General features: G+C 37.4%; 1 protein-coding gene across 6 annotated transcripts in view; it reads right to left on the minus strand.

Moving 5' to 3' along the window:
- LOC306871320 (GTPase-activating Rap/Ran-GAP domain-like protein 3) overlaps positions 1 to 26641 on the minus strand; it is a 63506-nt gene that overhangs the window by 29216 nt on the left and 7649 nt on the right. For 4 of the 6 annotated variants that reach the window (XM_079419147.1, XM_079419145.1, XM_079419146.1 and 1 more), the window contains exons 2-3: positions 14193 to 14262; positions 957 to 1031 (exon numbers count right to left, since the gene is read on the minus strand). In XM_079419147.1, coding sequence (XP_079275273.1) covers positions 957 to 1031; positions 14193 to 14262 — 145 coding nt within the window. Of the gene's footprint in view, positions 1 to 956; positions 1032 to 14192; positions 14263 to 18256; positions 18701 to 26641 lie in introns of those variants that run through there. The other 2 variants (XM_079419149.1, XM_079419148.1) reach the window with 2 other exon arrangements.

The following is a 26641-nucleotide window of genomic DNA, read 5'->3' on the forward strand; positions in this document are numbered from 1 at the left end:
TAGGTAATTTATAAATCCCAGTCATGTCCAGAAAAATAGGTTTTATAGTCACCCTAAATATAGTACAGGTCATAAAATACAAACCTTTGTATCCCAAAAGCATAAAAATGGATGAAGTGTAAAATTTCAGCCGCAAAGCAACACTGGCTCAAAAGGGCTGTTTTGTCAACTAGCCTGAAACTCTATAAGGCACACACATACATGCGAACACAAACATGTCTGGTACACCTCTGCTCACCCAGTAATCAATGCCATAATGTTCCAGCACAAATTCCAATTGATATTTTCACGCTGACAAATTGTAAACAACTCAACATAAACAGCCTCCCAACAGTATATACTCAAAAGAACCCTAATCACTATGGTGATAGTCCAACCTAAATCATTAACAACCAATCAGAGGTCTGTTTTGGTGGAGGTTGTCATAGCTACAGACTGGTGCTTGAAATGAAAAGGACAAGTGGATGGAGGGAGAAAAAGAGAGCAAGAACATTGGGGACTGATTGAATCACTTGTCTTCGATTGTTGTTTTTGCTGATGCATGTATGTTTCATTGAAACACCTACAGACACGCTCCAAAAAAAAAAAAGCAGGCAGTTTTGATTTGTTGCTCACTGCCAGATGAATACATCTGTCCTCTCTCCTTTCTTCATCCTTCCACCCACTTCTTTTAATCCGTGCTCCTCTTCCTGTCCACCTTCACTTCTTACGCATGTATTTGCATACATCGCATCGCCCCTGTGCCTGCAATGCTGCACTGACTTGAACCCTCAGCCATCAGTATGCAAGCAAATTAGTTCAAAACCTTGTTGAATCTCTCCATGGTCAAAAGAACTTCAGTAATTGTAGGGCTGTTTAACCTCTAGCCACTTTCGAGTCTATTGCAATCCATTACTGTATATAGAGTACACACACACACACACACACACACACAAACACACACACAAGTACGTTACCTCATCTATTGACCCGTTCTCCACTCTGAATCGCCCAGCTCTCTGTATGGCCCCATCTGCATCACTGGAGATGAGCTGAGGAGAAAGACAAGATATGCCAAGAACGTGAGACCACCTGTATCATGTGGAAGACATTACAGAGTACAGCTATACAATAATACAATAGGGTCCAAAAGTCTAGTAAAATGCATTTCTCTAAATTATTATTGACACTAAAGGTGGGAGTAATGGCTGCTGAAAAGTCAGCTTGGCCATCACAGGGATAAATGACTATAAATTAAATTTTTAAATACATAAAAAAAGGAAACAACAAAATTGCACAATATTACTGTTTTACTATAGCTTGTTAACTTCAGGCTACTAGTTTTGATTAAATAAATATATATCAGATACATGATATATCAGAACAGAACATATATATATATATATATATATATATATACATGCCAGACTTTTTTTTTTTTTAAAGATGTCTCACCAAGGCTGTATTTATTTAATCAAAAATAGTAGCCTGAAGTTAACAAGCGACATTCCCCGCTTTGTTTTATTTTAATTAGCCATCTCAAACATTTTGACACTGATAACTGTGTCTATTGTGCACATAGTTTCTTCAAGTTTTTCAAATCCTAAAATTAAAATAGATTTTTAATTACTTTTTTTTTTTTAAATTTGGGCCCCACTCTCTCTCTCTCTCTCTCTCTCTCTCTCTCTCTCTCTCTCTCTCTCTCTCTCTCTCTCTCTCTCTCTCTTTCTCTCTTTCATCCTCTTTGGATGAGTCTCTTTATTAAACTGTCTTCAGTTCTTTTAAAAAAATAAAATAAATAAAAATAATAATAATAAGTTTAAGCCACAATCTAAGAGAGTGCTGTAGAGAGGCTCATAAAATGACACAAGAGAGACAAGGCAGCATATAGCTAGTCTGCTGTGACATACAGTCAACACAGGTACACACAGATGACTTTGTTTACACAAAAACCCTTCGATATGAATGCAAAAGCAGCTGCACACACAGGCACAAACTAATTACAGCCGAATGATCCCTGTGTGTCCGATCTGTGTGCAGCATTGATCACTTCATCCGTGCACACACACACACACACACACACACACACACACACACACGTCTGTTTGTTTTAGCACGTATTTGTAAGAGAAGTAGTATTAGTGAAAGTCTATCTGCACAGATATTGTGTGTGTGCATGTGGGACGATCACTTGCACCTGATACGATGTAATCTGGTCTTTGCAGTAAAATTGCAACATCCCCACAGATGGAACAATGCTGGTTGCTAGGCAACAGAACACAGAACCTCTCCCATTTCCTTTTTCTTCAGTCACCTTGTTTTCCTCCTCACATTTCTCCCACCTTTCTTCTCCACCTGTTGGCCTGACTCCCTCTCTTTCTCTTCCCTCTTCTCTGTATTTGGCAAACCAAACTGCTAAAAACAGACTGCAGCTGCACTGCAGCTAGAGAGAGACTGGCTGTAAGAGTGTGAGATTGTTGTATGTATTTGAGTGTGTGTGTGTGTGTGTGTGTGTGTGGCAGATGGTGTGCCTTGGCCTCAGAATGCCAAAAGTTCAAGCAGAACATTCTAGATAGACTCTTGTGTTCAGACTAATCACTTAATAAGTACTCATTTGGTGTCCCAGTTGAGAGAAATCAAGACCAAAGTGGACAAAAGAAAAAGTTGTTCTTTATATAAGTGTATGCTAAGTTATTGAAGAAAACAAACACATTCCTTTGAATATCTGAACATGATGCTTATGTTCTTCTGATTGATCATATATATATATATATATATATATATATATATATATATATATATATATATATATATATCAATTTTAAATATATTTGAAATAATACATTTTGACACTATAAAGTGTTATATATATATAATTTTTTTTTTGTATTATTTCAAATATATTTAAAATTTATTTGTGTTATTTTATTAATCAATAATCATTTTATTTCACTAAAATATATTATTCAAAATATTTCTGCAGTATTTGAGCTCAGTGGAAAATTAAAGCCTGTGTTCATTTATATTAAGTGTACGCTGACTGCAAAACAGTGGTAGGTAAATTGTTAAAAAGGTTTTGCGGATAAATTTCTTCATGTTCGAAAATGGGTGCAGGGGATCAAAACCCTTAAGACAACTTGATATTTGCTCATGACATATGCCTGTGGTACACAACATCCCCTCTAATGGACTTACACACACCAGGAATCTACTTTAAGCACACAGAGACACAATTACGTGTCTCATAAAATATTTTTCTTTTGCCCAGTGACATTTTGTGGTGCTATTAAGGTGTTTTGATAAATGCCACGAAGTTAATGATAGCAGGATAATAACAGGACAGTATACCAAACTCAAGCAAAAGTTCAAAACACACACACACGAATATCAGAGAAGCATGAGCGAGAGTACAAGAGAGAGAGAGAGCACAAGATAATCAATGCTATTGTGACTGGGATGTAACATTGATCTTTTTAGAGAGCTTATGTATGTGTTCTCACGCCTCACACAATAGAGCGAGAGAGATAGATGAGACGAGGAAAGAATATGGCGAGAAACACAAATGGAAAAAGCAAAGCATTTGAATCTGAGAGAAAAACAAAAGAAAACATTTCCATAATCTAAATCAGTCCACACTGTGGAATGGAGCTTTGTATGAACTGTGAAACACAGAACAGGTTTATACAATGAGACCATCAAACAAAGGTATAACAATTACCATAAATTTATCACAAGAGTCTTTTCAGTTTTTGGAAGGGGCAGGAAATTAATCACTGCAAGTTTTGTGCTACTTAAACTTTTGTTTTGCGTCTTAATTTAATTGGAAACAGATTAAAATTAAAAGTATAAACCCAGTTTGCCTAACCTGAGTTGGAATAATAACCTAGGCTCATTGGGAAAACATGCCTCTAACTACATTTTTGGATAACTCCAAAACCGAACCTATTATCTGCAGATTCCAGCTGAAATGTCTCAATGGACATTTAATTTTTGAATTGCCACAATATGCATTACAAGCAACATGTTTAATTTTACTTTGAACTTAAGCAACTTAATATTTAGCAGGCACATTTTTGCAATGAGCCTGTGTTGAGGAATACTTTTATGAAGTATTATATTAAAAGACAGACATGCAGCTATGGATAAATGCCTGAGGAGCTGCTTCATGTGGCCTTTTGGTGAGTGGAGGACCTTTAATTTTAAAGTTTAAGGAGCACAGGTTGTAGCAATGACATCAAACAAGTGACATTTTGTGCGATTACATTTTTCTGTGTGTGTGTGTGTGTTCTCTCTCTCTCTGTGTATGTGTTTGTGAGAGACAAAGACATGATGGCAGATCTCACTCTCATGTCTTTCTCTAAAACTGTATAAAACACACACAAACAGAATACGCAGGGGAGTAACTAACTAAAATGCATCGGGCGATGGTTCATATAAATTAACCAATACTGTTTTGACATGGTTATATAAATTAGGGTGTTTTTGATTTATTTAGAATAAATTTACCTTTTATGATTTGATGCTGTCACCCTAATTAAGTGTGTATAATCAATATGCAGTAAAATAAATTAATTAAATTAGTAAATAGTAAATTCCAAATCTTCTATACTTATTTTACTGGATCTGCCCGCTGCTTTTGACATGATTAAGCACCAGATCCTCCTGTCAACCCTATTGGCAAAGGGTATCTCAGGAACCACACTCCAGTGGTTTGAGTCTTACTTCTCAGATAGGTCCTTCAAGGTATCTTGGAGAGGTGAGGTGTCCAAGTTGCAACATCTAACTATTGGGGTGCCTCAGACGATAGCTGCTCGCATCTCAGCTTGTCTAACAGACATTTCTTGATGGAGGAAGGACCATCACCTTCAACTCAACATTGCCAAGACAGAACTGCTTGTGGTTCCATCAAACCCATTGTTTCATCACAATTTCACCACCCAGTTAGGCACATCAACCATAACTCCTTCAAAAACAGCCAGAAACCAAGAGTTATAATTAATGATCAGCTGACTTTTAGACCACATTGCTTAAATTACCTGGTCCTGCAGATTTGCTTTATTCAACATTAAGATGATCAGGCCCTTTCTATCTGAATATACTTCACAACTCCTTGTTCACACTCTTGTTCTGTCCAGGCTGGACTATTGTAATGCTCTCTTGGTAGGTCTTCCAGCCAGTTCATTCAACCTTTACAATTAATCCAGAATGCGGCGGCAAGATACATTTTTAATGAGCCAAAAAAATGCACACCTCTGTTTATCAATTTGCACTGGCTACCAATAGCTATATTAATAGTTCATTATGTCAGACTTATGGGCTCTCTACAAGCTTGCGTTTTGCAGGTGAATGGCACATTATTGTGCCATCCCAAAGAGACACAAAATCACTTTCACAGACTTTTTAATTAAATGTTCCCTCTTGGTGGAATGACCTGCCCAACTCAATCCGAGCGGCTGAGTCCTTATAGCCATCTTCAAGAATCAGCTAAAAACACATCTCTTCCATCTTTATTTGACCCTCTAACTCTAGCACTCTCTATTCTAATTCTATTCTTAATAAAAATGAATAAATAAAAAACTTGCCCCTTTTAGACTAACTGCCTGTTTTCTTAAAAAAAAACTAACACTAGCTTCTCTATGCGTTTTGTATTCTATCTGTTTTCTTTTTATTATATAATTTAAAAAAATCTTGCTACGTGCACTGCTTTAAGCTAACTGAGACTTGTTATAGCATTTGCATATTGCTCTTTTGTTGATTTTGATTGCTTCTGTTGTACTCATTTGTAAGTCCCTTTGGATAAAAGCGTCTGATAACTAAATGTAATTTATATTGTTAGATTTTTATTTACTGAAGTTACCTAAGGGGGCAATATGTGTTTTTTTTTCTCAGTGTAGTTCTATTTGTAGTTTACTTTAACAACAGTAAACCCTTGTGAAAAATAAGTATACTATATAGCTGATGGCGCTGAAGTGAACTAACCATGTAACATAACCTACTACGGAGCAGGTTATGTGTTATGTTCAGAGAATAAGTTGCTATGGTTACTTAAAAGTTAACTCTGTTTTTGGAATCAAAAACTTTTTCGATCCACTTCAAATGTATCGTTGACTACTATACATTTACATATTTAAGTACCCAATAAAAATATGCATAGGTGTTAATCCAATAAGCCTCACAGTATTGCCCATACCTTGACATTATCGCCCATGCCTTCACATTATCATAGAGACAAAGGCACAGCTGTGCCTGATCTTTAGCATTCACCTTTAACTTGGGACCCTGTCAAATGGTCAGGAAGTGCATAAAGACAAAAGGTTAATGTCTCAGACACCTGGGTGACGCCTGACTTGATCTTAGAATGTCATCATCTTTACCTCAAAATGTAAAACACAATGTTTCAGTTTATATACTATTACATTGGAACCTAGATTTATCATTTTATAAATTTGTAATCCAACATTAGCTTCTAACTTGACAAGCTATTTTCAAAGTAGCAAACACTCACTGTCTGCATAATACACATGAACTTGTCCACTAAAGCTGAATGAACCTTTACTTGCAGAATGAGAGGGAAAAGGCAGAGAGGAGGGAGAAGGAGAAATGATATAACTGGTTTTAGTTATATTTATATTTAGTTATATTTAACAAAACAAAGGATTTCCATCAATAACACACACCCACGCATACTGTAAATGAACAAATCATACTGACTTGATTTATATAAGTGCACTGTTCTTTCCCACGCAAGGCATTTCTCACCAGAACTATGCACAAAGTCTTTGACAAGTGGTCTGAATTCTCAGATAACTTTCAGACAATCTGCAAATAAATAAATGCCTTCCAACATTGCTTAATTGCATCTCATCCCATGTCCCATCTTTTGAATAGTCTCGTGAAAGTGACCCACCCACAGTATTGGACGAAGTGAGTGTGAGTCACTCTTGATGCTTCATATGATAGAGCTGCAGGCAGCATGTTCCACTGAGCCTAGCATGCTAATTTTATACACCGCAGTCACTCTGCAGCCAACCCTCCCTTTGCTCAGCATATGTGTGTGGGGTTCGAAGGCGTTTGGAGCTGGTTAAAATCAAATAATCATAATAAGAGCAATAAGTCAGAGGCAGAAGATGCCGATGTGTATGTGTCATCATGCAGCATTATTACAAATTTTAATATAGCCAGAGGGAGGCCCTCACGACAATAAACACGTTTAATTCTCCAGTCAACTGTCATTATTTTGGTTTTGTTGTAAACGGAATTGGTTATAATAGTATGACATTTTCTAATCAATCCCCAGCAACTAATCAAACAAGACAATCAGAAAAAATAGAAATAGATTTTCACGATCTTTTAGACCAGGGGCTGCGACGTTACCAGAGTAAGGAGGATAAGAAGAGACAAAAAGAGGAACGACGCAAGAGGTTATTAATAATATGTTTATGAAGCTTGCTTGGGAAGTCGTGGCCTAATGGTTAGAGAATCGGACTCGTAATCCAAAGGTTGTGGGTTTGAGTCTCGGGCCGGCAGGGATTGTAGGTGGGGGGAGTGAATGTACAGCGCTCTCAATACCAAGACTGAGGGTTGGCTGACCATTTTATGCCCTTGAGCAACGCACCCCCAATTGCTCCCCGGGCATAAAATGGCTGCCCACTGCTCCGGGTGTGTGTTCACGGTGTGTGTGTGTTCACTGCTGTGTGTGTGCACGTTGGATGGGTTAAATGCAGAGCACGAATTCCAGGTCACCATACTTGGCTGAATGTCACTTCACTTCACATTTGCAGAATCGACCTTCTAGTCAAAACCAAGTCATGAGGTGTTAGTCATATTTGCTATATATGAAGTGTATGGTTTTGGCACCTACATTCAGAATGTATATGTGTGAAATGATGTGCTACAACTTTCCATAGTTTAAAGCAACGATAAGCATGATTGCTAACTAAGAAATGGAGAAGTTGTTATTTTGTGTTTGAACTGTTGACCATGTCATGCGTAGTATCTGGGTGAAAGGTCTCAGCCAGCTTGAGGAACTAAAACCAACCCAGACAGTGAGGGGAGACAGAAGACACGCGCATAAATAACGCAGGTGGATGGAAGACTATAAAAGGCTGAAGGCAGCGATGGACTTGGCCAGCAAGTTGGGTGGTGAAGACATCTTGTTTGTTATTTTTGTTATTTGCTTAAGAGTTACTGTATTTTTGAATAAAACAAAACCATTGTATTGGTGATTCGTTAAACTTTGAAATTAGTCTCTGAGTAATTAATTCTTAAATAACTAGTTATCAGAACCTAAATAAATCCTTACATCGAGTTTTAAGTGGTCAGAACTTGACTGAATTAGCACGGACACCGGGAACAGAGGGGTGAAGCTACATCTAATATCCATTTAACGGAGAGGTGAGGTGAGGTTTTGTTCACGAGTGAGCGAAGGATGGAACGGGAGATTGACAGACGGATCGGTGCATCTTCTGCAGTAATGCGGTCGATGTACCGGTCTGTCGTGGTGAAGAAAGAGCTGAGCCGCAAGGCGAAGCTCTCGATTTACCGGTCAATCTACGTTCCTACTCTCACCTATGGTCATGAGCTTTGGGTCATGACCGAAAGGACAAGATCCCGGATACAGGTGGCTGAAATGAGCTTTCTCCGCAGGGTGGCTGGGCGATCCCTTAGAGACAGGGTGAGAAGCTCGGTCACTCGGGAGGAGCTCAGAGTAGAGCCGCTGCTCCTTCACATTGAGAGGGGTCAGCTGAGGTGGCTCGGGCATCTGTTCCGGATGCCTCCTGGACGCCTTCCCGGGAAGGTGTTCCGGGCGCGTCCCACTGGGAGGAGACCCCGGGGAAGACCTAGGACATGCTGGAGAGACTATGTCTCCCGGCTGGCCTGGGAACGCCTCGGTGTCCCCCCGGAAGAGCTGGAGGAAGTGTCTAGGGAGAGGGAAGTCTGGGCATCTCTGCTTAGACTGCTGCCCCCGCGACCCGGCCCCGGATAAGCGGAAGAAGATGGATGGATGGATGGATGGAGAGGTGAGTATAGAATGGTCTATTATGAGCCTATCAAGGGAAATATGGATATGATTATAGGGTTTTAATTCCCTGTACCGGTATAAACATACTACAGTTTCAAAGTAAGTTAATTCAAACAGTAACCTCTCAAATTCAGGAGTCATCTTCAAGAGCTGTTTGTATTTATAAGAAAGAAATAGTATCAGAAAACACACTTATATTTGTAAACTACTAAACGGCACAATACCTGCAGGTAAATGTGGAGATCCAACTCTGCCTATATTTATAGTAATTGTATTTATATTTATGCAAAACAAAAGTAACAGGAATCCACAGCTAAAAGTGCTTGTTGAAAACGAAAGTATTTTTTGAACACCAGAAATATTCCGAAAGAAATTGATGTACCAGAAAATAGTGGCTGTGTCTGAAACATAAGGGTTCATGTTAAATTTAATTTACCTACATTTTTGCGAAACTCAATGCATTCAATTCACTGTAGTTTGCAACTGAGAGGCAGTACACTAAAGACCGTAAAATGGCAATAACATATACATTTTCAAAATAATTATAATTACAGGGGCAGATTATTTATGAATTAATAAAGACTTATTTTTGTGCAGTTCCTTGCACAATACTAAGCGCTAATAGAAATAGCTTATTTAGTGCATGATTTGTAAACTATACATTTTACTATTAGTTTACTTCATTGTAAACTTGCTCAGTTACTCACCTGGTACAGCGCTGCATTTGTGATGTGGAGCACTCAGGTATGAGTGCCATGAAACACAAGTCACGATAAAAGAGCTCAAAGACTAGTGGAAGCAAGCTTATGGTGTGGTAGCAAGTGAGTTTTTACCTCACACTTGCTTTTTTAACACTATTGGTTGGGATTTGGATATGGTTTAGTGTTGGTGGTACATTATTTTCAAATGTGATTAACCTCAGCACCACTCACAACAACAAACATAATAAAATATTACCAGATTCATGTTTATCTGTTTTTGGAAAAAAAAGAACATACTTTAATCACTATTTAGTGGGTATTTAACTTCGAACGAGTTGGGCCAATGCCTAGGTGCCAGTCACTACACAGCCATGATGCAGCATATGAAGGTACTAATTGGTTTCAGACTGGATGCCGAGACACTATAAAACTCATGTGTAATGATTCTAGAGCTAATTCAAGTAGATTACATGTTACTACTTCATGACCACAGTGCCTACTGTATACTCTCGATAGAAATAGAATCATAATAAATTTACTCCTTTCAATTGCTCCATCAGGTGCCATTAACTAACAAACAAACAAACAAACAAAAAACATATTCTGAAAGGATTTATACATGTCCATTTAAAGAGCTGTAAGAATGACTAACAACCAACCAGAGCCCAAGAAGGGAAAAATCCTCATGCAACCTTTTCTTTAATCCATACAAAAGTAATGGTGCTTTTATATTAGCACTTTTGGTGCGCAGCGAGGTTCAGTTGGCATCAAAAATATAATTGTGAGTGACAGAGACAGAGAATTTGACTGAGGAATATTGAGGACATTTGAGGCGTTGAAGAGCACATGCAAAAATGGTTGGAGAAAAAGTGATGAAACGAAAGGAGGACAATTAAGCATTGTTCTGTGTCACTCACTCCATATCAGATTTCTATTCCTCAAGATTTACTGAGACACTGAATGACAAGACCAGACAACCGAGACAGGGAGACACAGGGCTTAAGTAAGGGAACTAAACGAGGAGTAAACTAGATGATTAAAGACACACGGCTGGGGACTAATAAACTCATAATCTAAACAGGGACAGGAACTAAACAAATATGGGCACAAGAGGGAGGGAAACACAAGACATAGGGACACAGGTCTGACAGCTATATCATTTATGAAATTCATGTAATATAATTTGTAATTGTCATAATGCACTTTAATTGTTACGTGTCTGTTTCTGTCCAGTTTGGTTTTGCCCTTTTTTGGTAGTTCCTGTTCTGGTTTAGTCATTAGTTAATTATCTATCATCCCCATCACCTGTGTTTGATTAATTATCTCGTTTGTGCCTTTGTTAGTCCCTTTATAAGTCCTGAGTTTCCCTTCAGTGTTTGTCCGTTCTTAAGTTAGTTAATGTCTTATGTGAGTTGATGTCGTTGAATAAAGAATACTCCTTTTGTTTTATTCCTTCGTCGAGCGCCTTATTTGCCACAACCACCGACGCATAACATTAATGTAATGCACTTTATTTTAAGGTCCAATTCTCATTATTAAAAACCATTTAACTATGCCTGAATAAACTCCTAATTTGCTGCTTATTAATAGTTAGTAAGGTAGTTGTTAAGTTTAAGTATTAGGACGATTAGGGATGGAGAATATGGTCATGCAGAATATAATAAACAGCCATGTATTATTTTGGGGAAGTCGTGGCCTAATGGTTAGGGAGTCGGACTCGTAATCGAAAGGTTGCGGGTTCGAGTCCCCGGCCGGCAGGGATTGTAGGTGGGGGGAGTGAATGTCCAGCGCTCTCTCCACCCTCAATACCACGACTGAGGTGCCCTTGAGCAAGGCACCGAACCCCCAACTGCTCCCCGGGCGCTGCAGCATGGCTGCCCACTGCTCCGGGTGTGTGTTCACGGTGTGTGTGTGTGTGTGTGCATTTGTTCACTACTCACTGCTGTGTGTGTGCGCTTGGATGGGTTAAACGCAGAGCACCAATTTCGAGTATGGGTCACCATACTTGACAATACGTCACGACTTTACTTTTTTTGACTTTTATGTTAATAATAGGCATGCTAATAAGCGATTTAAGATTGTGAATTGGTTCCTATACTAAAGTGTTACATTTGTAATGGAATGTGAAAGACCAGAATTTTTTTTGGCACATTAGACATATGATCAAAAGTGAATGCGAGCATATTTTAAAATAAAAATATTATTTATAAATAAAAATGTCCATTACATTTGTAACACCACCTAACCAACAAACCCGTAACAAAAAAAAAAAAAAAAAAAGATTTGGGTTATGTTTGGGATATGGTTACAGCCTGGGTTGGAATCATATCTTTTTGGTATCTCATTAAATATGTTAATTAATTAGTCAACCTTTGACATTAAAGTTTATAGGCTATGGAATCAGTTTCTAGATGATGTCTAGGCCACTTCTAGAAATGGTTCAGCATATAATAGCTTCATGTTTACATCAGGTCATCATGTAGTAATGAGAGGATGGAGCACTTGGGAAGCTTACAATACACACATGCATTACATTCTTCAGCACTTAAGATACACACTTTGCACTTAGAGGTCATAAAATCGCCTATAAGAGGATCCCTGGAGCTAATGGACTTATATAAACCGACTGAACCATACAGCTAGTCAGCCATACATGTAGAAATTACATCTGAAACATCAAGAGTATACGCCCTTCTTATTTATTTGGTACTCAGGATTCAGCCTATGAAAAATATGTCCCTATAACCATGCACTATTATTTCGGAGTCTGTGTGTAATCTGGATGACTGTCTACCTTGTGTATGTTTGATCAGTGTAATTGTATAATAATGTGATAATGAATGTGGGCAATAATAGATATTTTCCTCTCATGATGATTACACTATTAAACGCAAAACGCATTCATGAAAGTGTAAATGTAAAATTATGCAACCACTGGCATGAAAACCATAACAGAATCAATTAGTAGTATAATATAATAATTGATATAACAGAAAAACACTGCCAGACAGATACATACAGAAATCCATAAAAAGAGACACATTCTGGAATAATGAACGTAACTAAGCACAGCAATCCTCAGAGGAAAAAAGAGAGAAACGGTACAAGCATATTTCATAGTAACCTCAGCCTGGTTTAAAAGAGCAATGCAGATTAAAAACAAAACTAACATATGGAAAAATAAAGACAGGCAACAGAACAAAAGTAAATCTGGCTTGCATGCTAGATTTAAAAAAAAAAAAAACTGAACTAGATATTTCTTGTTTTAAATTTACAACCGATATAAGAGAGTAGCAAGCAATCAGATGGCCATTACCACAAAATAAACCCCAACAGAGAGAAGAGGACACCAATGTGAAACATATTACACAGCTACTTATTTACTTAAATGGACATGAAATATTGATTTGAGTAGAAATTGTTTTATTATGTGAGAAGAAAAAGAATGTGGAGTGTCCAGAATTGACCTTTCCATGTTTATTTTTGTGGTAAAGACTTTATGAATAATTATGTAAATTATTCTGTATATGGATGATTATAAAATAAATAAAAACAGACATGAAATTGATTTTAAATATTGATTTGAGATGCTTTGTAGAAACTGCAGAGAAACAAAACACAATCACAGAGAGGTCAGTTATACTGCGTTTCCCTGGACAACGGTTGTTATTCAGAAACATCAGACTGCTGAATGCCACGATTGACCAATCAGAATCAAGCATCCCAGAGCACCATGTAGGTACTCTTATGCAACAGGCAATTACAGGATTACATTGATTTTTCATCTTCTATGCAATTCATGTACATTTTTTAAAACTTTCAAAACAATTACATTAGTATGCTGATAATATAATTGAATTTATTTTAATCAAAATAAATTCATTTTCAGACTTTTGGACGCCACGGTAGGTTTAGATACCTAAGAACAATTGCACATGGAGTAACAAATGCCCTTCACATACACTCATTTATATTCGCCATCTGTCATGCATGATAATGCATGTGGTTTTGTGACATGGTACTATCTGACACAAGGTCACCCATTTCTTTCTACCCACAAACCTCCTGCGCGTTTCACATAGGAAGTAGCATCAAGTGTGGTATTATGCCACTTCCTCCGTGCAACAACTATCTGGGAGAGACAGACACTGCTGAATGAAACACACCCTCACCCACTCAATACAGCATGTGCTTGACCAGGAAAAACACTCTCAATCATATAAATGCTGCTTTTTTGTGCCTATTTAAACTACTGCAAAAATCCTGCTATTGTGAAGTGATGTTTAAGTGAGCAATTTAATTGCAAAGACATACAACTCTCATCTGATAAAACAGACAGAACCGCAGACATATATAAAAAAAATCAAACAGAAACACGTAGCTACTCCCTTCACAGAAGTGCACATGAGGAGAAAAATAGATTGAAAAATAGAAAGAAGGATATGTAAATATATAAATACATAGAAAAGCTTAAAAATGCCAGTCCTCACCAGTTCAACTGATCCATAGTGTTTCCGGCTGAACTCTCCTCTCCGGCACCCAAGATCCTCTGACGCTGAGCTGCAAAACAGAGCATATAACCATTTAAACTAATTTCATAAAGGCACACAATGAGTTTTGCGATGCAAATCTTTTTTATTGTCTTGGAATATTTGTATATTTTATGATTTTAAAACATTCGTATTGCTAATGTGATTTCCTATAGAAAAATTCTCTGACTTATCAACACATGTGAACACCTAGAGCAACACATTGAAAAAACGCAATTTTAGTTTCAATACCAGAAACCTGTATTCCAAAAGTATAAGCCCCGCCCACTCAAATCCCTGTGATGTCACAGCCTGACACTTTCCGAGTGAAGTAGTTTCAGATTATTAGCGTGAGAACCACATTCTCAGTGACTTAGTTGACAACTAGACATCACACATCTTCTCAAAACCTCAAAGAGGATCTTTCTCATTAAAACCACCGTAATGGCACTAATGGTGTGTCATTTCTGTGCCACTAGCAGTGAAATAAAATGTTTCAAACAGGTTTCCCAAATATTCCCCACCAGAGCTCAACAATAAGTATGGTTGACCAACTAGACACAACTATTAACTTTCCCAATCAAGCCAATGAAGGTGACTTTTTCAACAAAAAATGTTTACATTTAAGTTGTTTTGCATAAAGTGTGAGCATTTATTTCATTGAGTGACTTTAAAGTTGATTTGAAGAATTAGATTTATTTGTAGCATAAACTATTATAAAAAATACAGCCTTTTTTAAATTCTAACATGAGTCCTTTCCTGTTTGCCATTGGCTGGGCAAACACATAGTCCCACCCTCAAACTGACACCATTGGTTGAGCCGGTGTTGCTATGTTAGGATTAGATGCTCAAACCAAAAAAAGCATTATCTTGATGCCGCCAACCTACAGTGTTTACTTTTCAGGGGCATCAACCTACGAATGGCTTACTTATAGTTGTCTCTGTATATTAAACTGGGATATGAAAAAAGTATTTCAACGTTAATAAAGCTGCTGTTTTAGTCAACTACTGTACTTGTGATTCTGGCTAACTCCTTTCTCATAATATTTGCTTTATTGAAAACATCTCTTCTGACTGAGGTTTAAACAATTTATATGCTGAGCCACATGAACGCTTACATTTATTATAGCCATTTCACTTCAAGTGCAATGTAAATCGTGCATGTGAGCAAGTGCAATGTAAATCGTGCAATGTAAATCGTGCATGTGAGCAAACACATTTCCTCTGTGTGAGGGCTATCATTATGTTTCCATTAGTGCAGAATACAGCTAAGAATCTCTTTACTGACAACAGAAGAGATACTGCACATATTGGATGCTAATTTATAAGCAGGAAGAGTGTGCAGACTTTGTTTAAATTTTGTAACAGATTTGTATGGGTTTTAATATGGTAAAATGTGTTTAATTACTCTTGTTTAAAGCTGAAAGTGTTACAAAATAAGTCAGAATGTTTAATAAATTAAATACTAAGCTCTGCATATGCAGACCCTGTGTGAGCATGCTTATACACAATATGTTTTTGCATGCACACTCGTGTAAATCATTCTTGGTTTATTTGTGTAGCTTTAGAAGTTTAAATATGCCTCATTTCTTATGCTCCCGCTATGCACCATGCAATGCTCTCAGATGGGGGAATAGAGATGGTTAATTGAAAGATTGGAAAAATGAAATGAGATAAAAGGTCGACTTCACAAATGGCCACATAATCCTGTCAGAATGACCTACTGATGATTACAGTCAGTTACTTGAACCATATCTCATTTGACTAAGAGCATTTAAAGACTAAATGCACAAGTGATTGGCGAACAAGACAAGGATGGAAAGGAGTGCCTCATCATTCGATGATTTACTGTGGCATGTGGCTGAAAGAAACCTGCTTCAAATTCAGAAACACTACCCCTGGAGGAGAAAGCAATTAACAGCTAAGGACATAAAGACATCTTAAGATGCAGAATGGCTTATTGTTTCACTCTTATCTTCAAACAAACCTTTGATTGTTGCTCTTATGATTGAATGATTCCATTGATATAACAAACAATTGAACAAAAATTTGATTATTTTTATGAAAAGAAATCCTATGATGATGATGATAGTAGTAGTGCGCCGGCAGATGACGGTGTTTGCGAATATGATAATGATGACAGCAACAGCGTTACATAATTAACGTAGCCATTACCCTCTGGTAATACTGTAAAACCAAATACGGTCAAGTTTTTTCGCAGTAATCACTCCTGTTACGCATCTGTGATAATAATTTTGTGATAATGAGCTGGCATGATATCATGTTTCCAGTGATGCAGAGCTCAATGCCTTGACCACATATCTCTGATGTCTTGCCACATGATCGAAGAAAAGGTTACAAGTGAAGCTGCCGGAGACAGTCTGACAACAAACGTCTAACACCGCAATCATTAAGAACAAAATTGCCCTTTGAGAATCAACCTTCTCATTATGCGCCAACTCTGCTGTTAAAAAAATGGCAAAAGTTAAAACAGATTAATATAATTAAGCCAACACTGCAAAGGGAAGTCAGAGAACTTGTCTTTGAGAATATGTGTGATAAAAATGGATAACAATGACAACACATATACAAAGATAGTATGGGAGAGAAAGAAGGACACTGAAAATCATTTATTTTAATACAAAACTTTTTTTTTCTGGGGTTTGTGGCAATAATTCAACAGCAGGCTACCCGGAATATGAGTATGAGTCTGTATATATGAATTGTATGGATGGCTCTGGTAAGCTATATATGCCACAGGTCAAGAGTTTGAAATGGCTTATGTGTTGCATTGTTGTGGTGACACTTTATCTGTCACGTGTGTGGCTTTGTTTCGTAAAAAAAAAAAAATATTACTGTACAAAATGTGTGATCTGCTTCTGTTGGGACACGTCAACAGGTGTTTTTCCCCCCTGCACTTATTGGATGGACGGCTACATTATGCTGAAATGTAAATAATTGCTGAGCGACATCACGCACACCTCAAATTACCGCAGATTCGCTGCTGTGTTGAGGAAAACTCAAATGATTGTGGATGCCTCACTGTCACAACACTTAACCATGACCACAACCCGTCTTATGAACACCAAAACCACCTTTCTTTCATATTAGAATATGAGAAAACATCATGTTTACTGTGACGCCAGTCGTTGTACAGTGGCGCATGGATGTCCACTCTACCGAGAGGCATTCGCATGAATAATTTACCGATTTTCCGTACTAGTATATCCCAGTACTACACACTGGGAAAGTCTAAAACATTTTGTCTAAGCAGGAGTGTATCCTATAGGTTATATGTAAGACAAGCAGCGGAGTTTTTCTCTTTCCCACCTAAATGTAATCTAGACTACTTCAGATGCAAAGACTTGTGTCTGTACAAATATTGCTGCGGTGCTGAAGGGAAATAAGAGCGCAGCTTCTTAAAGAGACAGTTCAGCCAAAAATGAATAGCCTATTCTGTCATTTAAACACTCCCGTGTTGTTTTAGACTTCAGAACACAAAAAAAGAGAGAAACCGAAAAGCTCAGCCACAACTGGCTTTTATTGCATATTTCCATAAAATGAAAGAGATAAATGAGACTAACATTCTGCTTTACATCTACTGACAGACATAAAGAAACTCCTACGGGATTTGTAATAATATGAGGGCGAATAAATTATGACAATTTTAATTTTTTGGGTTAAGTGTCACTTTAAAAGTACTAGACCGATTAAAACACACACACACTCGCAAACATTTAGGAAAATTAAAATTTTAGCTTGGAATGCCAGTTTGTAATAAAAGACAGATGAAAGATTTATGTTGGAAGTGCTTATTTCCAATATCCGCATCCAGTATGTTGATTGATCACTCCGGGGAGGGTGCAGCTTGTTGCACGTTCTAATAAGATGCAAGAGTAGACTATAGCTATAACCCCTGATATGACTGTGTCAGAATAACCTCCACAAAATAAATATCTGAATATATTATTTCAATGTAAATATAAATATCTAAATAAAAAATATACAGGAATTTAATGCTTTACCGTTGGTTGAAACTCAACAGTTTGTTCGCTGCGGGGTCTGCACCACTCATGGCCCCATGCGATGTTATTCTCTCCTGCAGTCCAAGTTCTTCTGTCCCTCGCCTTTTTTTCGTAGTCTTCTCTTTCAAAGAGACAGATCAGTAAGCATCATCTTCCCTACAGCTGCTCGTGCTGCTGTATCCCTTCATTGCGTTGCCTTTTAGTACTGGTTTCGCGTTTCTGCCGGTCCCTTTCTTAATGCACCTGATGGCCGCAGTGGTGAGTTTCATATGGACACACAGGACACACCTCGCGCGTAACTGAACAGTCAAGAAGCAGATTCTCGTAGACCGGAGTCCCCTTACGGTTGTTCGTGACCGAGAGAGTCAGGTGGTGAGCTTGTTAACTGCAAATTCTCTCTCTCTCTCTCTCTCTCTCTCTCTCTCTCTCTCTGTGTGTGTGTGTTTGTGTGTGTGTGTCATTGTTGCGTTGCCAAATCAATAGACCTGTCGCAAACTGATAAAAGACCAGAAAATATTAAAGAATGAATGACACAAAGATACACAGCCAAATAACATAAAATGCAACACAACACTCCAACGCCAATTCTATAAGATGACTCATACTTTAATTTATATGAAAAAAACCTTGAGTTAATATATATATATATTATATATATATATACACCAATTCTATAATATGACTCATACTTTAATTTATATGAAAAAAATCTTGAGTTAATATATATATATATATATATATATTGAGTTGGCAACTCAAACCTTCAGGTCCCTCCACAGATTTTCTTGGGATTAAGGTCTGCAGACTGGCTAGGCCACACCAGGACCTTAATGTGCTTCTTCTTGAGGCACTCCTTTGTTGCCTTGGCTGTGTGTTTGGGTCATTGTCATGCTGGAATACCCACCCATGACCAATTTTCAGTGCCCTGGCCCTGACAGTACATGGCCCCATCCATCGTCCCTTTGATGCGGTGCAGTTGTCCTGTCCCCTTAGCAGAAAAACACCCCCAAAGCATGATGTTTCCACCTCCATGTTTGACGGTGGGGATGGTGTTCTTGGGGTCATAGGCAGCATTCCTCCTCCTCCAAACACGGCGAGTTGAGTTGATGCTAAAGGGCTTGAATTTGGTCTCATCTGACCACAACACTTTCACCCAGTTCTCCTCTGAATCATTGGCAAACTTAAGACGGGCCTGTACATGTGCTTTCTTGAGCAGGGGGACCTTGCGGGCTCTGCAGGATTTCAGTTCTTCACAGCGTAGTGTGTTACCAATTGTTTTCTTGGTGACTATGGTCCCAGCTGCCTTGAGATCATTGACAAGATCCTCCCGTGTTGTTCTGGGCTGATTTCTCACTGTTCTCATGATCATTGAAACTCCACGAGGTGATATCTTGCATGGAGCCCCAGACCGAAGGAGATTGACAGTTATTTTGTGTTTCTTCCATTTGCGAATAATCGCACCAACTGTTGTCACCTTCTCACCAGGCTGCTTGGCAATGGTCTTGTAGTCTTGCATTTTTGTAACCTTGTGTAGGTTTACAATCTTGTCCCTGACATCCTTGGACAGCTCTTTGGTCTTGGCCATGGTGGAGAGTTTGTAATCTGATTGATAGATTGCTTCTGTGGACAGGTTGTAATTTATACAAGTAACAAAATGAGATTAGGAGCACCCTTTAAGAGAGTGCTCCTAATCTCAGCTCATTACCTGTATAAAAGACACCTGGGAGCCAGAAATCTTGACTGATAGGGGATCAAATACTTATTTGACTCATTAAAATGCAAATCAATTTATAACTTTTTTTTAAAATGCGCTTTTATGGATTTTTTTGTTGTTGTTATTCTGTCTCTCACTGTTCAAATAAAAATCACTGTCCTACCATTAAAATTATAGACTGATCATTTCTTTGTCAGTGGGCAAATGTACAAAATCAGCAGGGGATCAAATATTTTTTTCCCCCTGCTGCATATATATATATATATATATATATATATAGTGTACAAATAGACAAAACATTCTCTCTCTCTCTCTCTCTGTCTGTTTTACACATACAAAAGCACTTGGTGAAATATTTTAATTGGAATATTTAATTGCCTTTGTGGCAAAGTGATTTAAAGGGTGAAAGATTATTATTAATTGAGTGCATTCACTGAAATACTGAGCATCTTTTTATTACAACAATTTCCTTCCATGTCTGTTAGTTTTGCTGTCAACATAATTTTTCAAGGCATTTACAGTCACTGCCCATGGTGCGTTGAACAGCGTGTAACGCTACCCAAGATCATCATGCTGTAGCGCCAAACAGCTTCTCATTAAGACGCTCATTTACATTAGAAAAATTCAGGCTTGCATGATTTTTAATAATGTCACAACTGGTGACTGTGATTTACAGCTGCTTCATCATGGCAAAAGAATAACAGTCTTCACCAGTTCTGTATGCAAATGCATTACTTTATGAGGTGAGTCCATGCAAATGAGGACAGCCGTAATTTGCACAGAAAAAGACAGAGCATATGTGTTTGCATGAGTGTGAAATGTGACTGTGTGCATGTTTTGGCATCTGTCTTCAAAGACGCTGTGCACTTTGCATTCACACCATCCACGAATGACAAGCATCCCTCCTGTATGCGTTTCTAGACAGAGTTTTTTTCTTTTTGCCGTTATGATCTCATAACCTTAATTTTTCTTCCCGCTGCCCCAGGTCTACCCATAATCCTTCTGTCTAGCACAGAAGTGAGGGGTGCAATGAGGTCATTGTTCAGACAATAACCTTTTCTTCTCATTTAATCTCTCCCTCTTGACTCTCCCTCAGTGTCCGATGTCTCACACTGATGACACATCTCCATGCCTGCTTTGTTCATTACACACCTGCACCTGCAGAACATGTAGCTCTTTAAATACTAGACAGTTGGTGAGACAGAGAAAGTGACATCATGAGAGTCTTGAGTATATTAAGTAATACAAGAATTCTGGCATATGTAGTAAGAAGTTTGCAGAGACTTAATTTCAGACTGCTCTTCATCACTATTAGCAGAACAGCATGTTATCAGACAAACTGAGGTGTGCAGTAATAGACTCCACCACAAACGTAACATGAGCAGCGTGTATCTGGTATGTAAGTCCCTCCCTGATGACATCACAGGGAGTAATGCATCACTGAGAACAAGTAATGAATCATTTTGGAAACCTATATTGAAAGAAAATTGGGATGTGTGATGTGTTTGAGGTTATAAAGATGATATTTTGAAACAACTGTAAGGAAAACATTGTACAATTAATTTATTTCACTGTTTTACTATTTAAACAATTCCTTTTATAAAGGACAAAGAAGGACTTTATCCTCTCGGGGCAAAGTGACATAAAAATGAAAGCATTGAAATCATGTAAATATTTCAAAGGACAGCATTTTTTGTGCAATCATTTCCTGGAAATTGAAGAACAGGGGAAATGAAATCATGTACAAGTAGATTTGTACATAAAATCAAGCCGAGCATTCGTGTGCTGTTTTTGTGCTGAAGGGTTTGTGTTCAGGTGTGTGTGCGCACAAGCTTTGTGTGTGTTTGTAACCTAAACTCTTTTGTCTTTAGGGCTTGTGGGTATTATAGCACCAAATGAAATGTGCGGTTGAGCACCTCATTGTCAACATAAGAGTTCAAATTACAGGTGCTGTAATCACATACAGGTCCACACACACACACACACACACACACACACACACACACACACACACACACACACACACACACACTTCACAACAATACACATACAAATAACACAGGATTATAACACAAGAGTTAAAACCATAATGACATTTTTTGACTAAAGTAGTAGACAGACACAGATGCTAACAAGACAGGTGCAAGCAGGGGCGCCTTAAGATAACCAGAGGCCCCTGGGCTACAGCATTACGGTAGGCCCCCCTACCCCAGAAAACCTTTTTTTTTTTTTTAAGCTTCCTGACAATTTTTTTTATTTATTTATTTTGCATTTCAACATAATCTTAAAGCTTCCTGACAATTACTTATGTCAAATTTCGTTTTTTTTTTCTTGTTAATATGCCAGTTAACATTCACAACACTGTTCTGCGTAAAATGTGAATATAAGTGAATGTGCAAATTCACTCTTTGCCGCAAAGTGGCGCTTAAAAACAGCAGAATATAGCCGTTACATAACACTATTACAGGCTTTATACAGAGGTAAAATGAAAAGAAAATGCCATCAAAACTTTCCTGGCTGAAATGTGAGTTTACAGGTATGATTTAAACACGATAAATCACACAAAATATTCATTATTCATCATCAGTAGAACGAAACAACATGACATGTTGGCATAAATGTGGATTGTTTGGTGATTGTTAACTGTGTTTTTATTTATACATGCCATGCTCACGTTTAATGATCACATTTAAGCAATAGGACGATTCCCATTTTTCCATCCCTGGATTTAAAATTGAGACTTTGAAGCAGCACCTTAATCTAAAACCTTCAGCTGACACACATACTACATCAATGGTACGCAACTGAAATTGCCCTGTATGACGTTACAGAAAGATGTCCGATCCTTCCTTTCACACAGCAGTGTTGTTTCTTTTGTTAATCTGCACGTTAACATAAAGACACTCTTGTGCTGGGCTAACGTTACTTTACTAGCGAAATGAGCGAATGCATTGATTGTAGGAGTGGGCGTATCGATCCTAATATCGATAGTATCGATACCAACGTTGGTATTGGTATCGGATCGATACTAGCCTGATAAGATCGATACTTTAGGTTAATTTTTTCTCCTATACACGTAATAACATTGCTTAATACATACAACAAAGTGTAGACATGTCTTCTATGGGAGTAAAATGCTTAACATGTTGTTTAGCATGTTGTTTACAGACTGCTGTTGTCACTTCTGCAAACTCCCATATAAATAATTATTCGAAAAATATAATTTCCCTGCAGCCAGTGAGCCCCCTTTCCAGTGTAGGCCCCTGGGCTTCAGCCCCTTGAACCCCTGGGTGCAAGGTAGTCACATCAGAAAAAAAAATCAGCACGTGATTGCAGGGAGAAAAGCAGCAGCTGAATAGCACATTAGACAGGACATGTGTGTCGTTTTTAAAGAGCTACGCTTTGCATACTTGGTCAGGAAAAGTGAAGCGATGGAATACTGAAGCAGATCAATGTGTTTGTGTGTGGAAGAGGGGGTCATGTGAGAAAGCACAAGTACAAATCAATCTCCAATAAAGTGTGGATTATATTTACATTAGTGCTTACATAGTATGTGTGTGTACCGTGTATATTTATTATGTATATATGAGTACACATCCATGCATGCATACTGTATATTTAAGAAAAATGTTACATTTATATATTAAATATATTTATATATAATACAAATGATATCTATATAAATATATACATGTAAATATATTCAAAATATATATTGTATGTGTGTGTATTTATATATACATAATAAATATACACAGATATATTAAGTAAATAAAAATGTTTATTTTGGATGTGATTTATCGTGATTAATCATTTGACAGCACTAATTTACATGCGCAAACACCAACATGCAAATACATTATTTTCATTCAAGCTTAGAGTACTTCCTTTAACCTTTAAATGGCCCCATATAAACTGGAAGTCATGCTTTTCATACTTTAAAGCTATAAAACCATCCTTTTAGAATTTAAATGTTAATTTATTGATAGGAAACAGGAAAAAGGACACTTAGTGCCACAACTATGACGTCTGAATTGAACACATGCGCAGTGAATGGAAATTGTGAGAAAATTAAGTACAAAATCTTGATGTGTCCCACGACAGGACAAAGAAATATTGATACAATTCAACTTTAAACTAAAGTCTTTGGTAACACTTTTTAGTATAGAGACCAATTTTCAATATTAACTAGTTGCTTATTAGCATGCCTGTTAATAAGGCTGTTATTAACATATTGGCTGTTTATTAGTACTAATAAAGCACATATTCTGCATGACCATATTCTACAACTCTAATCCTACTAACTACCTTATTAACAATTAATAAGCAGTAAATTAGGAGTTTATTGAGGTAAAAGTCGTAGTTAATGGTTTGTTATAGCGAGAACTGTACCTTAAAATAAAGTGTGACCAAGTGTTTTATAGCTTCTGTTACTCATTATGAAAACTCTGTTTTAATATAATGCACTAAAAGGTTACATTTACTATACTTAATAACATACAATTCAGTGTGCATTAAGGAGAAGGTCCAAATTGGTCATAACCTAAATCTAAGTGTTGTTAGCACACTTTAGCACCATTAAAAAAAGTATGATATGACATTCAATCACAGTAGCATGCTTTATTAAATTAAGCAATAGCGCATAAGAATGAGTATGGGATATCAGCCCAGATGTGATCGCAAAATAACATAGGTCCAAAATTTCCCCTCACTGCTTGAAGCAATATTACTGTGCCTCATCAGATATCTTATGTGCAAGACCTATGGCAATTCCTTTTTGTGTAAAATACAACCCTTTTGATAAACCAAAAGATATTTAGACTTTGACAAGCCCATTACTAACCGCAGGGCTCTCCATAAAATATCAGATGAATGGAAGAGCACAGCTAGATTCTGATCCCTGATTCTGTCTTGCTTTGTAACATTCAGACACAGAGCTGATCCAAGTACAGGCCTTACAAATAAACTGTCTGAAACTGAATTTCTGTATGTATACAAATAGAATTTATATTTGTGTGTTGTTGTTTTTTTTGCACACATATAAGACTTGCTTGGCTTCAGCTAGTTTATGCATCTGGTAACATGCAAACATTGGATCTACACACTTCTCTTTAGCCAAAGTAAAAGAAAAAAAAAAATGAATGGGATCATCCAATTTTAAAATGAACACAATCAGCTAACTAAATTAGTTTGTGTGCTTGGCTGTCAGCAATTTAAATAATGCTCATACAAACTGTAGGTAGATATTTTACATAAATAAAACCTTACCTATCAGTGTTCTGATACTTTAAGCAGATCATGGGCGAGTCCCAGACTTCTCCTGAGGGTTGCAGAAAAAAACTCAAAATGGCAAAGTTGAAATCCTTGCAAAGGTAGAGATGTCAGTCCTCATTACAACAGAGAGAGAGAGAGAAAAGAAGTACTAAAATCCTCATTGCGCATCAACAGGATCCTCTTGAGTCGACTGAAACCCTTTCACCATTCCCATCATGCATGTTGTGGACCATCAGAAGATTTTCTTCATAAATAAGTGTAGGCTGATAGAATAACTGTCTGGCAAAATATTGCTATACGAGCTGTGCTGTTAATTGGAGTATTTGTTGTTGTCTGTGTACCTGAGAACTAGAAAAGTGTTGATAGGAAATCCTGTAATGCCACACCACACCACACCACACCACTGATCCTCTGCTCTCACTCACATACCTTGGAGAGCAAAGATCGAGTGGGCTCAAAATATTGAACATATTGTGTGTTTGCTTGCCAAGTACAGACTTAAGCACAGCATGATCTTTTCCCACATAGATCAGCCTTCATCCCTGACATCATGCTATACCAGATCAGCGTTTTGCATTTGCTAGATTCTGGCTTGCATAGAAACTGGTTAAATGATTTTTATTTTGGGGTTAAAAAAGCAGGAATAATGGCGTCAGTAATAACAAAAATACTGACTGTTCAGCTTAAAATGGATTTGCTTATAGACTGATTTTTATAATAATATATCATTACTTGTGTTGAGATTTTCTATCTGTACAAAGAACAATCAAAGCATCATCAATGCATCTATTTGGCAGAAGAAAACAATGCAATTGCAAAGCTAGAATTCAAACGCAGTTAGGATAATATGCTAATATCATGATTATATAATATTTGGCATATATTTGTCTTTAGAGTATTTAATGTGTGCCAACATTTAGAAGTACTGTATCAATAAGGATACTATCTGTAAATTTGAGGTAACTTACATTGTAAAGTTATTTAAAATAATTTGTTAAAGTTGTATTAAAACTCGTGAGAGTTTGAGACAGTAGCCATTATAACTTCCAGTGAAACAGAATTTAAACAATGAACACAGAACAGAGATTTGGCCCGTCAGATCTGTAAAAAACGATGACAAGAAAAGAGCAATTCTGACCATACAGGACATCAGCCTTTGCCCATTTAAACGTGGAAGAAGATGATCTGACAAATCACGATTCTAACACAAATGTGCACACGCATCTAAATACACACATCTGACTCTGGCCAGCTGTGGCACAAAGGTTAAGTCCTTTTGATTATGATAAAGAGTGGGGTCATTTCTCATGGTGTGTGTTGGACAGGGCGACATTTTCAGAGTCCAGTCTGTGAACTGCTGGCATTTTAAAGAAGATCAGACTGAGGGCAGCGGCTCT

The sequence above is a fragment of the Barbus barbus genome, assembly GCF_936440315.1.
Source record: "Barbus barbus genome assembly, chromosome: 6".
In the NCBI taxonomy this organism is placed as follows: Eukaryota; Metazoa; Chordata; class Actinopteri; order Cypriniformes; family Cyprinidae; genus Barbus; species Barbus barbus.